Genomic DNA, 12,410 nt, shown 5'->3' with positions numbered 1-12,410 from the left:
GGCTGGGGGGAGCCCGGCGGCAGACGGGTGCTGCAGCCCCGCCGGGAGCCGCTAGGGGCGCTGCGGTGCCGGGCGCGAGGGTGGCACTGATTGGCTGCCGGCGCGGGTATATAAGGGCGGCGCAGGCGGTGCCCGGATCTCTTCCGCCGCCATTTTCTCCCCCGCACAGATCTCCGCTGTGTCCGCCGCTTGCCTAAAACCTTCTCGTCGCCCTCGCCCCGCCATGGAGGACGCGACTGAGATGAGCGGCGGCCCGGAGGAGTTCGCCGAGGGCTCCAAGATCAACGCGAGCAAGAACCAGCAGGACGACGGGTAGGGCCGGGGGGGTCGCGCCTCCCTCTCCCTCCCCCGCCCTCCCGGGCCGCACGGGACGGGGGGGCGGCTCGGGCGCGGGGAGGGGGCGGGGCCTCCTCTCCCCGCGCCCATGGCCGCGCCCGCCTTTGTATCCCGTGCTGCTGACCCAGTTTCCGCGGGGCGGGGAGGGGGGCTGCCAATCAGGGGGCGTGACGTCACCAGTAGCCGGGGGGTGTGTGTGGTGTGTGTGTTGCTGGCGGGCTTGGTGTGGCGGGGCCCGGGCGCACGGACGCGGCCCACGTGTAGCGGCCGGGCCGCTGCGGCGCCCCCGGTGCTGCCTCCGCGGCCCGGAGCAGCGGGCGCGGCTGCCAGGCCCTGCAAGCCGAGCCGGATGGCCGTGGCCTCCTGATGGCCTTTGGCTTGCGCCGTGCTCCGCGTGTGCGCTTGCACCCGCCCGGCTGTGTGTGTGTACACATGCGTATTTACACATACTCGTGTATACCCTTTGCGTTTCAGGAAAATGTTTATTGGAGGCCTCAGTTGGGACACCAGCAAGAAGGACTTGACCGAGTATCTCTCTCGGTTTGGTGAGGTTGTGGATTGTACGATTAAAACAGACCCAGTCACTGGGAGGTCGAGGGGGTTTGGGTTCGTGCTCTTCAAGGATGCTGCCAGCGTGGAGAAGGTGGGTGGATTTCTTGTCTCGATGGAACAAAGCCTGCCCGTGTCAACTGTAGGGATCTGAGACTTTTTTTTTTCCTTGTGTGCTTTCTAGGTGTTGGAACTGAAGGAACACAAACTGGATGGGAAGCTAATAGATCCTAAAAGGGCAAAAGCCCTAAAAGGGAAGGAGCCACCAAAAAAAGTGTTTGTTGGTGGGCTGAGTCCTGATACTTCCGAAGAGCAGATTAAAGAGTACTTTGGCGCTTTTGGCGAGGTATAGTATAATGGCATATAAGCACAGCTCTGGTTTTCAGGTGCCGTGTTGCCTCTTAAGACAAAAGAATATGTGAGGAGAGAGCTGGCTCAGACTTACATAAGGCTAGGGACTGTTGGAAACTATATGTATGTTAATGAGTCCGTAGTATTGTGATGGGCTGACTTATAGCTGTCAAAAGCAGTCGGCACAGACATTGGGCTCCCAAATGGTGCTGGTAGCGTGAAAAGCAGTTTACAGATTTGATGTGTTATTGATAGGTACTTTTGATTTCAGATTGAAAATATTGAGCTTCCCATGGACACAAAGACAAATGAAAGGAGGGGCTTCTGTTTTATCACCTACACAGATGAAGAGCCAGTAAAGAAGTTACTAGAAAGCAGATACCATCAAATTGGTTCAGGCAAGGTATGGAAGCTCTCCTTCTCAGTGTGTGAAATGGGCCACCGTTGAAGGCTTCCCTAAAAGCAGCTCACAAAATGAATGGTCTGGTCCTTAAATTCTTGACCAGTTACGGGATTTTTCTTTACAGTGTGAGATCAAAGTAGCACAGCCCAAAGAGGTATACAGGCAACAGCAGCAGCAGCAGAAAGGAGGAAAAAGCAATACAGCTGGTGGACGAGGAGGTGGAAGGGGGCGTGGACGGGGTGAGTGTTTTGGATGTTGAAATTCAAGTCAATGCTTTAAGTGTTTGTGCTAAACACGAAGGTGTTTGTAGATGTTTCAGGCTGCATGCAGATCTTGTGTTGAAATTGAATGTGGGAAGTAGCCTGTTAGTAAATGGCACTTTGGTGGTTGTGATAGCTTGTGGAAGCTTGAGAATCTCTTGCTCTGCTTGCCTTCAAGTGGTGAAGTGACAATAGATGTAGGGTGCAGTAGACAGTACAGCTAAATGCATAGTGCAGTTACCCTTCATGTGAAGGGATATACTGCTGGCTCATGGGCTGTGAACTCTTTGCAAAAGATGGTTGCTTTGCTACACCTTGTAAATAAAAGAAGCGACGAGCTGTTACGTTACAGGTTAATGCATCTCAGTCTTAAAATCAAGGAGTCACAACCAACACAATGCAGTAAAGCTGATCCTGTGGTTTAACTTGGAGTTGAGGCAATTAATGATGCAAAACAAAAGTTAAAGGAAAGCATCCAGAAGCTGCTGTAGTGCATGCCTTTGGTGTTGTGGGTTTTTCCTGGCTGTTTGTTTCTATAAGCAGGGCTACCTGCTGTCTTTCTCAAATGTTGTTGTGGGTGATAAGATCCTATGACCTGTCTTATACCCAAATGAGATGAATTTTCTTTTTAGAAAATTCTTTTTTTGGGGAAGACAAGAAGATTCTGCCAGGTAATAGTTCTGGCATAAAAAGATTGCCATAGAAAGCTAGATGAAGTGGCATAGGAAAGGAGTGAAAAATAGTAGATTCTGTAAATTAAATGCTATGCTTGGTTTCAGGGCAGGGACAAAACTGGAATCAAGGATTTAATAACTACTATGATCAAGGATATGGAAATTACAATAGCGCTTATAGTGATCAAAGCTACAGTGGCTATGGAGGATACGACTACTCTGGGTACAACTATCCCAATTACGGATATGGGCCAGGATACACAGATTATAGCGGTAAGTGGTTTTGATCTCATTCCAGATAATAATAGTATGCATCTTTAAACAGGGGCCTCTTATAGTAACTAGTTCTGTAACACCTCTTACTCATAACACACAGCTTTAAAGAGTAGCGCTGCTGGTGTGCTGTATGGGAACAGTCGCCTTCAGAGTATCGGGTGTTACTGCTTCTGAGTGATTTCCCCCCCCCTCAATGTTATCTACAGGTCAACAAAGCACATACGGAAAGGCATCCCGTGGTGGCGGCAATCACCAAAACAACTACCAGCCGTACTAAAGCAGTACCTAGTACTTGAGGAAACAGGTGTGTACATGAGTGCAAGGTCCACTCTGAGTATGTCTAATCTAATTTAAAGATCAATAGACAAATGAAGAGTAAAAACTTGCGTAGCATGACTTTTCCTTTTAATTAAGCTTTTGTTAACTTAAAAAAATACTTTTTTTTAAAACCAGCTTTGCCTACAGTGTCTATAGATCTTTAACTTTGTTAAAATGTGACTTTATCTTCTTTAGTACTTCAGAAAAACATAAGAGTTTTTCTGTTTTGCGTTGTGTACCAGGTGGTCTAGAGGAATAATTAAACTTATTAGAAGTATTAACAGGTAAAGTACTGAAATGGGTACAACTTAAGGAAAACAAGAATGTTGTCTTCTAACTCTGACATTATACCTTGTTTGTACCCGCCAGCGGGAACTTCATTGCAGGCCGTGTGTCACCCTGACCACGTCTATCTCTGGGGTCGCACGTTGCAGGCAGAGCGCAAGGCATACACCAGAAAACGCTGTCCTGTGGTATGGTCTCTTCCAACTTCATGTACCAGCGTAAAGATTAAAGTGGAAAACTTCAGACTTTGGCTTCTTTTTTTAATCTTTTTGGAGATTTAAGTGTCTTAACTTAAATGGTTTTTTACAGGAGTTAAAGTACATAAATGCCTTTACAGCTTAATCATTTGGTCTTCTGTTTAGTGTTGTATTTCAATTGTGGAACCTCATTTTAAGTGTGCATTCTTTAAGATTTAATGCTTGCTTTTTTCTTTTTATAGCTAATAGTGAAATCTGCAAACCAAAACGAACTTTTAAATCTGGAAAAACATTAAAGATCATATGCATGTGCACTGTGTGAACTAAATCAACCTGACTTCTGTTTGCACAGCAGTCTAGATGGATTAAAAAAAAAATCTGAAACCCTTTTGGCAGTGTTTCCAGTAGAAATAAACTGATCCAGAGCCTCATTAATAGTCTAAATTGGATGTGGTGTTCTGGAACAGCTTCTTAAATGGGCTGAATGGCTGTATTTGGGAAGATAAATTAATGATGGGTAACAAAACCTCTTGTGTTACCTTAATAAATATGCATATGATCTTTAACAGTGAAGAAAGGAATATATAGAAGACTTAAAGCAGTTCATGAAAATGGACCTTTTAACGATTCTTGTAGTAACTTGCACAGATCTGACATACATTTTGTCTTGATTTTTTAGGTAGAGATACTGCAACAAAGCCATCTTGCAGCACATCGTCAGTGAACGGAGGGTGGTCTTCGTGAGAGGAAATGACTATTTTGTAAAAGACTTAGTGTATGACACAACTGTGTCCAACTGTACATAGCAGCTGACTAGTTTTCTTTTATGGTTTTTACTTTCTTTTTGCCATTCATGTTATGACACAATGTGGACTTGTGTTTATACGAACTTTATTTGTATAATTTCATGTTAAAGGATTCTCTAATAAACGCTTACCTAAGTGAATGTGTGGTCTTGCAGTTGGCTGTCAGCTTACAGTGGTACCACTAACTTTCTACTTGTATTAGAAGGGCAGTACCTTTCCGGAGATTATGAAGGGCTCAAGACAAAGTTATTGTATATATGAGTCAGTACAACTCCCTCCTTTTCCTGACCTGTCTGAAGAGGTTCTGTAGTGCCTCGTGCCAGGCAGCACTGTGTGGAATCCCGCTGTTTTCTGCTGCGGCAGGAAAGAGCATGGTCTGTGGCACAGTACTGCCACTGTCATACATCTTAAGGGAGGTGTTTAGAACCACAGCAGCACATCTTTCATGGTGATAACTCAGCACTGCTTGAGGGGTGAGAGGGTGAGATCTATACTACCTTTCAAGGTTTTTCAAGCACTGGGGTTCTGGAATACTGAAGGCGATCACTTAATTGCACCTCTATAGCAATTGCTCCCTGTCTAGGGTCAGCAACTAGTTTCTGTACAAGTTGGGATCTACTCTTTCAAGACAGAGTTCAGTACAGGATGTAACTTAAATGGATCAGGAAGTGAGTTTCCCATCTTGTGTATACTAGCAAGCAACATAAAAGCATAAACAAGTGATTGCTAGAGAAGGGAAACTGCTTTAACCAGAAAATTGCTTCCTGAGTAGGGCAGCAGCTGGGATGGGTAAGTTAGCATACACATTCTGTCTGAAGCCACAGGATTGCAGCAGTCTGCTTCCAAGGTTGTTTTTTTCTCGGTGCAAACATCTAGTCAGGGACCAAAAATAAACTTTGCTCGTCGGAAGAGTGTAATGTGAGTAGCTAATTCACAGGGGAGGCTAGCCTTGCAAACTCTTAAAGGGGCCAGTCTGAGCAGAGGTTTCTAAAAGTTTTCATAATTTCAGCATTTCTTTTTCTCAGGCAGCTGGGTATTATAACTGTTACAGGTTAAGCATATGTTCCTGTCATATTAGCAATGAGGTTGGATGAGAGACTTGTTGGCATTGCTGGCTCTGCCCACAGGGAGAAGCCACAGCAGTATGTGGCTCTGTACTCCCAAACAGCTCCCGAGCGCAGGGGCGCGGAAGCCACCCTTACCAGCAGTAGTCCCTCCTCTCTACAAAAACCGCGCTTGTTGCAGGAGTCAGGTTTTACTTCAACCTGTAGCTAGTTATATTTTAACTTATAAAAATACTTTAAAAAAAAAAAACAAAAAACCAAAACAAACTTCATTTCGCTACCTTCAGGCCCGGGGTGCTTCAGGGGGTGTCCGCGGCTGCGAGGCGCCCAGGAGCTCAGCGCGGGCGGCGGGCCCGGCCAGCCGCCTCAGGCGGGGGTCCGGCAGCTGCCGCTTGGCCAACGGCCCGCCCGGCCTCCCGACGGGCCGCCGTTCGCCCCGTGCCCCCGCTCCGCGCCGGCGGCCCGACAGACGCCCACGCGCGGTGGCCGGGGGCGGCCCGGGGCTCGCGCCCGACGGTCGCCCACCGACGGCCCCGTGGCCGCCGCACCCCCTCGCGCCGCCGGGCCGGCGGGTGGTGTCACATGACCGCGCCCGCCGCGCTCCTTCCGCCCGCCATTTTAGGTTGGGTTGGTGGCGGCGCCATTAAAAAAAGCGAGCGAAGGGAGGAGGGCTCGGTGCGCTCGTGCCGTCGCCGGGGCCGCCAGCGGGGCCGGGGCCTCGGCGGGCAAGCGGCAGCGGGGCCGGGGGGGGCGGCGGGCGGTCGCCGGCCGGCCGGCGCGGGAAAGCCGCAGCGGCGGCGGCGGCGCCATGTCGGAGCAGCAGTTCGCTATGGACTCGGCGGTGGCGGGCGCCGGAGGCAGCTCGGCGGAGCCGGCGGAGCAGCCCGAGGGGCTGGCGGGGGCTGGGGCGGGGGGCGCCGACGGGGGAGGCGGCGGCGGTGGCGGCGGGATCGAGTCGGAGGGAGCCAAGATCGACGCCAGCAAGAACGAGGAGGACGAGGGGTGAGCGGGGGGGGGCGGCGCGGGCGCCCCGCGGCTTTTGTCTCCCTGGCGGCGTCCCGCGGGGCGGGCGGTGGGCGCCGGCGCGGCCCCGCTCGCCGCCCTGTTTGTTTACTTGGCGCCGCGGCGACGTCACGTACCGGGCCGGCGGGGGCGGGCCGCCGGCGGGGCTCGGGCGGGCGGTGCTGCTCGGGCACCTCCGCCCGCCTGTGTGCGGGGGCACCGGGGTGTGAGGGGCGGGGGCGCGGCCTCGGCCCGGCCCGGAGCGGGCAGCTGGCGGGGGGCTGCGCACCCGGGCCCGGCCTGCGCTGGCGAGCCGTGGGCGGGCGGGTTTCGGCGTTAGCGGGCGCGGCGCTGTCACGGGGTCCGAGTGCTGCTGGCGGGGGGGGGGGAGTTTCATACCCGCGTCAGCGCAAAGCCCGCAGCACTTGGCGGTGGCGGGTCCGTACGTGTACCTCCGGCCTGATGGACTACAGCTACTACAAAAACTGCAAACTTTTCATGTCTTTTGTTGTTGGGGGTGTTTTGTTTTGGTTTTTTTGTGCGGAGGGGAGATGTCTTTTCTGAAAGTTAACGTGCGGTGCACGTGTTAAGGACTGTAACTCGGTGTAGCTGAACGCTCAGGTTGCGGTCACTGCAGTGTTGCCCTCTGTTGCAAACATAAATGCTCTGCCAGGTGCGTGTGAGAGGTGTGAGACACCTTGACTCCTTACCACCCTAAACCATTCCTCCTTTTCTCGTGAAACTTGCTGTGAGAACGTGCTTTAGGTGACAGCCTAGGAATGAAGGCAGCTTTTCATTTCTAAGGGTCTCTCTGCCTGATGCCTGGTATGGGGCAGTATCGCTTTTCATATAGCAGGCAAAATTCGCGTGTAATAAATGCAGTTACAGGATAGGCTGCTGCTGTTTGCTGTCTTCTGTCAGGCCAATAAGAACATCAAGCTGCAGATCTGCTTTTGATTAAGGGAGAAAATAAACCGGATAAAGGAACACTAGCTACTGTGTCCTGTAGAGACTTGCTCGAAAACCTTCCCAAGTGTCTTCCTTCTAAATAACCCAGGATGTTGTTGGAAACAGGGAGAGGACAGGAGCCTCCCTCCCCCCCCCCCCCCCCCCCCCCGAGTGTTTTACTAGGGTTAGTGAAAACTTAGAATGTTTCTGTTACTTGTCACCTGCTTTTAATGGTTTTAAGTGCCTTTGCAGTTTGCATATTTGTTTTGCTTTTTGCCCTTGAATGCACGCCTGTTAAAGGGTTTTCATGAGGAAATCCATCTTCTTGAGTCAACACAGCCTAGAAGTTGTCACCGCGTGGTGCAGTGATTACATGTAGCCTACATTGACTTGTAGTTCAGTTCAGCCGGTTTTTTTGACCCGTCAGTTCTTATGGGTAATGCTGTACAGGAAACAAAAGTGTTTTGAGGGCTCACTTAGTAGTAGAGGGAAAAACAGCACATCCTTGGTAGCCACTGAATGCAGGTACATTGGTGTTTCCTTTGCATTGGGAGTTAGAGGCAGTGTCTTCAGGAAAAAAACTGTGAGGGTTCTCATACCCTCAGATTTCCTCACTGAGAATGGTGGACTTGAGAAACCCACATGTTGGCAACTTCCTGACTAGCCTGTTGGAGGAAGGTCAAAGCCACTAGTCATGGTGATGTTTGTACTCTGCTTAGCCAAGTCTGATGTTTGAAAGCTTTCCCAGTACACTTCTGGCAACTTCTTTTGGAAAACTATATGTGCTGATGTGACTTAGAGCAGCCAAACTGTGGTTTGTGAAATGTACGTATTTTATACAGCACTGTGACATTGCACCTTAATTGTTTGTTGTGCTTACGTTGGTGTTGTAGGCTTGGTATGACCTCTGTTTTGCAGTGGAGCAGTAGTTTGTCAACTACTGCAGTGGCAAACTGAAGCAGTCATGTTTTGCCGCTCTGTAAATGGACACAGATGCAGTTATTGCGTGGTGGGAAGAAAATTCTTTAGAGGGCTGTCAGTTTCAGACTTGTGTTCTTTGTCCTGCGCTTAGTGATATAAGGCAGGGGTTTGTATGTTAATGTTGATTGAATGTTAATAAATATTTTTTAAAAAAGGGTTGTATGTTTATGTTAATAGGTTGTTGATAACTAGAAAAGAGGTTGTTTTGTACGTCATGTAGTGAGTGTATGTTCAGTAGTAACTGCTAGAGTATCACTGTCCCGCATGTGTCAGAAATAGGATGCTGCATCCTCTGTATGTGCCCTGTTTTGCTGCTTAAAACAAACACAAAACGGACAAGAACCTTAGTGATGGATGAACTCAAAGGCACAAAGCACCCTTTGAATTGCTATCGGTACTGGTGTGAGGCTTCTGGTTTACCAGTGTGGACCATTTTTTCCGTATTGGTCCTGAAGACAGGAAGATGTCACACTAGAAGGGGCTTTTGGTGCTTTATTAAAGAGAGATCTGGAACTAATGGGAAAAGTGGATAAAAGGGATAGGGAATCGCTCTTCCTGTTTATAAACTTCAGGACTTTGTATAGAAGCATCTGAAGCTCCTGAACCCCCTCATCTGTATGGAGGTTGGATAGGTTTGTCGGAAGCTGAATGGTCTGGTTAATTCTGTAAGAGCTCAGCTAATTCAACAGAGCTAGTTCACACAAGCAGCCTTTGATTTGAGAGGGTTTGACTTGTGGGAGTACAATGCAATTGTACGTGATCGGCAGAAATATTTGTATGTGGAAAGTGGAGGAATTGGGAATGTGCTAGAGTGGTTTTTCAAGTCTCTGGTAATTGCATGTGACTGTGGAATCAGTTGGTACAGTGAAAATGGACAAAGCTTTGTAGAAAGTGTTTTTATAGATCATAATGGATCATACGTCTTGTTTTGAGCTTGCTGTAAAGTCTTCTTTATCAGTATTAGAAGAGATCATCTCAGATCAAATCCTCTTGAATGGGTGCATAAGCCGTATGCCTAATAACTAGGAATGTTTTCATTTGTGTGCATACTGACTTGATTTTTAGTTGATGCAAATCATGAAGTGTTCCAAGACACAGTGTTTCTTGATTTTTTTCTTCTTTTTTTTTTTTTTTTTTTTTGTGGCTTCTTAACAATATGGGATGGTCATGATTTGATTCCAAGCTTCCAGCATGCTTTTGAAAACACAAGTCATGATCAGAGTTACCTGCTGTACACACTTGCCCAGCAACACTGATCCTGTAGTTAGTATATTAGGAAGATGTTCTTGTGATTGTATGGGATTATGCAAGGTGTCTGTATCCTGTTTTTGGGAGGAAAGATAAGTTTTGGCCATCCTATACTTTGCTTTTTTACTGCTTTCTGGGGAACAGGACTTGACTAAACACATGTTTTAGTTTACTGATACTGGCATATGCCCAGTCCCGGCTAGTCCATAAATGCCTCTGTTTAACTGCACTGCCTTATAAATCTTTTCTGCCTGCATTTATTTCATAAGCAGTTGTGCAGAGACTCTGCAGATAACTAAATGGAATTAAGCCTGTGTTGGGTCAGTAGTGGTGGGGATGCAAGGAAGTAGTAAAATATCTCTTTATCATTCTTTGTAGTTTCTTGGGATAGCGGTGAACAACTGCAGTGGAAGGTGGTGCAAAATTTTTGTGTACATGGAAGTCTTTATCTCATCTGGCCAGGATCATTTAACCAAGCTCTCAAAAAGTGCAGGCCTGTGTATGTAGTGTCACTGATAAAAAATACTGCTATTTTTTCTATTGGGTAACTGAGCTCATAAAGCTTGACAGTACAGGATTTTGGTTACGACACATTAACAGATTAACCATCTTGTCTTAACAGGAAAATGTTTATTGGTGGCCTTAGCTGGGACACTACAAAGAAAGATCTGAAGGACTATTTCTCTAAATTTGGTGAAGTTGTAGACTGCACTCTGAAGTTAGATCCCATCACTGGGCGATCGAGAGGCTTCGGCTTTGTACTCTTCAAAGAATCGGAGAGCGTAGATAAGGTAGTATTAATGTAATGGGACCACATGTTCAATTTTAGGTAGCAAAGATGCAGCACTCGGCTGACTGTATGCATAGGTGTTTGTTAAAGTTGATCTCTTAAAGATGATTATGGGATACAATAAGATGCATATTGAAATGTGTTTTTCCTAAACCATCTCACTTGTGATGCGGTGGCCAGGACCGGCAGCAATTCCCAAAGTATGGCTTCGAGTACTTACAGGAGATCGGGACAGCAAGCCACTGGACTTGAGCACTTTGAAAATACTGTATATATAAATGTCTGCTGCCTACTACTGTGAAAGCAGTGTTTACAAAGAAAATAAAGTCTCTGCCTTTCAGAGCTGCAACGTGAACCCCTAGAGTAGAGCCAGTGGCTTTGATAGATCTGGGCTTTATCAAAGCAAAAATTAGCTGTTAACCTTTCTAAAATCCTGTTGACAGAAGCACACTGAAAAGTCTTCACCTTCACTGACCTTTGGTGATACCTAAAGTACAGATTCTTTACTGCATGAGGTTTGAGGATGGGACTGTAGAGTACTTGCTGAGAAATGTTACACTCTTACTTTTCTTGGGTGATACATGGCTCCAGGTGACTCTTGAAAGGCTTTGTCAGAACTGTCTGTCAGTGGATAGTGATCAAAATTATGGAACTGTCTGGTTTCATGCAACAAATTATTGCTGTAATCAAAGTATTGAAATGGAAGTGATAGCATTAACAAAACCTAAATATAAAATAACTGGGCCTTGCTCAAAACACCAGTGAAACATAGAGCTTGAACTGCGAGTGAGATCGTGTTTTAATTACCCACAGGTCATGGACCAGAAAGAACACAAGCTGAATGGAAAGGTCATTGATCCTAAAAGAGCTAAAGCCATGAAAACAAAAGAACCTGTTAAAAAGATTTTTGTTGGGGGCTTATCTCCAGACACGCCTGAGGAGAAAATAAGGGAATATTTTGGAGGTTTTGGTGAGGTAAGTGGTGAAATAGACTGCTTACATTTGTAGAATTTATTCTGTCTTCACAAATCTGGTAAGAAAAAAGAGCCCCCAAATGCAACCTGCGTGGACCTATTGTAAGCTTAATGGCCAGTGTAGCCCTGTGTGTCTTGGTAGCCAGAATTTTAATGATAAGGGTATTAATTTAATGGAAGGAGAAACTGGGGTAAGCCAGAGAGTCAGGAACTGATTCATGGGATGTCTGACAGTCTTGACTTGCACAGGCATGGGAAGCACTGTTTTTGAGTGTGATGCTTTGGTCAGTTGGATGCAATGCTCTTCAGCCGCCCCAGCTCATTTGCTATGGCACAGATTCAGATAGGTTTCCTAAAGTCTGTGCAGCTGTATAGTTTCTTGTCTCTGTCCCGAGTTTTTTGATGGTGCAGGTGAACAAAGTATCCCTGCAGTTCTTAAAAGTTAGCCTTGTGTGAGCTTGGTACAACTGCTGCTTCCCTGTTAGTTCTCAGATGTTGACAGCATCAGGTCATGACAGCTCCATTGTCAGGGAGTTCGGTTGTCAAATACCTGCCATATTACTCCCTTACAGACAGTTCACACTGGACTCTTCAACTGCTGTTTGCCTAGCCTGAAGCCTTGTGTGCCAGATGTAAGAACAGCTTTACTCTGTGTTTGTAGTCAGATGTAATATTTGTCCTGTTTAACGTACAATTTCGGCAGTGTTGTGAAAGAGTTATGCCCTTGCATAAGGCTGCATCTTTTTCATACAGAACTTGAAGGTTTAGGTCTGCTGAAGGTTTGAAACACCTAGTTACTTCAGCGTTAACTGAGTTAAAACTGAAAGTCAAACAGAGACACATTTATTTATGTATCCAACACAATTAAAACATATGTACAGTGCATTTTTAAGTGACAAGAATGGCAGCATAATAGATAAAACCACTGTCTCCTACCAGGTTGAATCA

At 47.1% G+C, this 12,410-nt stretch overlaps 2 protein-coding genes across 11 annotated transcripts in view; both read left to right on the top strand.

The window, feature by feature from the left end:
* The first annotated feature begins 117 nt into the window (after nt 1–117).
* Nucleotides 118–4,595, top strand: HNRNPDL (heterogeneous nuclear ribonucleoprotein D like). Of its 5 annotated transcripts, XR_005105396.1 has the most exons (9): nt 118–312; nt 811–979; nt 1,070–1,231; nt 1,508–1,639; nt 1,764–1,878; nt 2,679–2,846; nt 3,056–3,153; nt 3,537–3,640; nt 4,329–4,595. XR_005105396.1 is itself a non-coding variant. In XM_037395189.1 (8 exons), the coding sequence occupies exons 1-7, from the start codon at nt 224–226 to the stop codon at nt 3,124–3,126; spliced, it is 906 nt and encodes a 301-aa protein (XP_037251086.1). In that variant the 5' UTR covers nt 118–223; the 3' UTR covers nt 3,127–3,153; nt 3,537–4,595. The 5 variants fall into 5 exon arrangements, 3 of the variants coding, with proteins under 3 accessions (XP_037251086.1, XP_037251072.1, XP_037251079.1); XR_005105395.1 differs by having other exon boundaries at nt 3,056–3,640; XM_037395189.1 differs by having other exon boundaries at nt 3,537–4,595.
* Nucleotides 4,596–6,130: 1,535 nt separating this feature from the next.
* HNRNPD (heterogeneous nuclear ribonucleoprotein D) overlaps nt 6,131–12,410 on the top strand; it is a 10,219-nt gene continuing 3,939 nt past the window's right edge. For 3 of the 6 annotated variants that reach the window (XR_005105387.1, XM_037395133.1, XM_037395123.1), the window contains exons 1-4: nt 6,135–6,521; nt 10,321–10,489; nt 11,302–11,463; nt 12,402–12,410. The exon at nt 12,402–12,410 is cut by the window's right edge and continues 123 nt beyond it. Coding sequence is in view for 5 of the 6 variants with exons in the window: in XM_037395133.1 (XP_037251030.1) it covers nt 6,328–6,521; nt 10,321–10,489; nt 11,302–11,463; nt 12,402–12,410 (534 nt within the window). In the remaining variant the exon portion in view is untranslated. Of the gene's footprint in view, nt 6,522–9,587; nt 10,198–10,320; nt 10,490–11,301; nt 11,464–12,401 lie in introns of those variants that run through there. The other 3 variants (XM_037395104.1, XM_037395113.1, XM_037395141.1) reach the window with 3 other exon arrangements.

The sequence above is a fragment of the Falco rusticolus genome, chromosome 1, assembly GCF_015220075.1.
Source record: "Falco rusticolus isolate bFalRus1 chromosome 1, bFalRus1.pri, whole genome shotgun sequence".
In the NCBI taxonomy this organism is placed as follows: Eukaryota; Metazoa; Chordata; class Aves; order Falconiformes; family Falconidae; genus Falco; species Falco rusticolus.
This window is presented reverse-complemented; position numbering and strand designations above follow the sequence as displayed.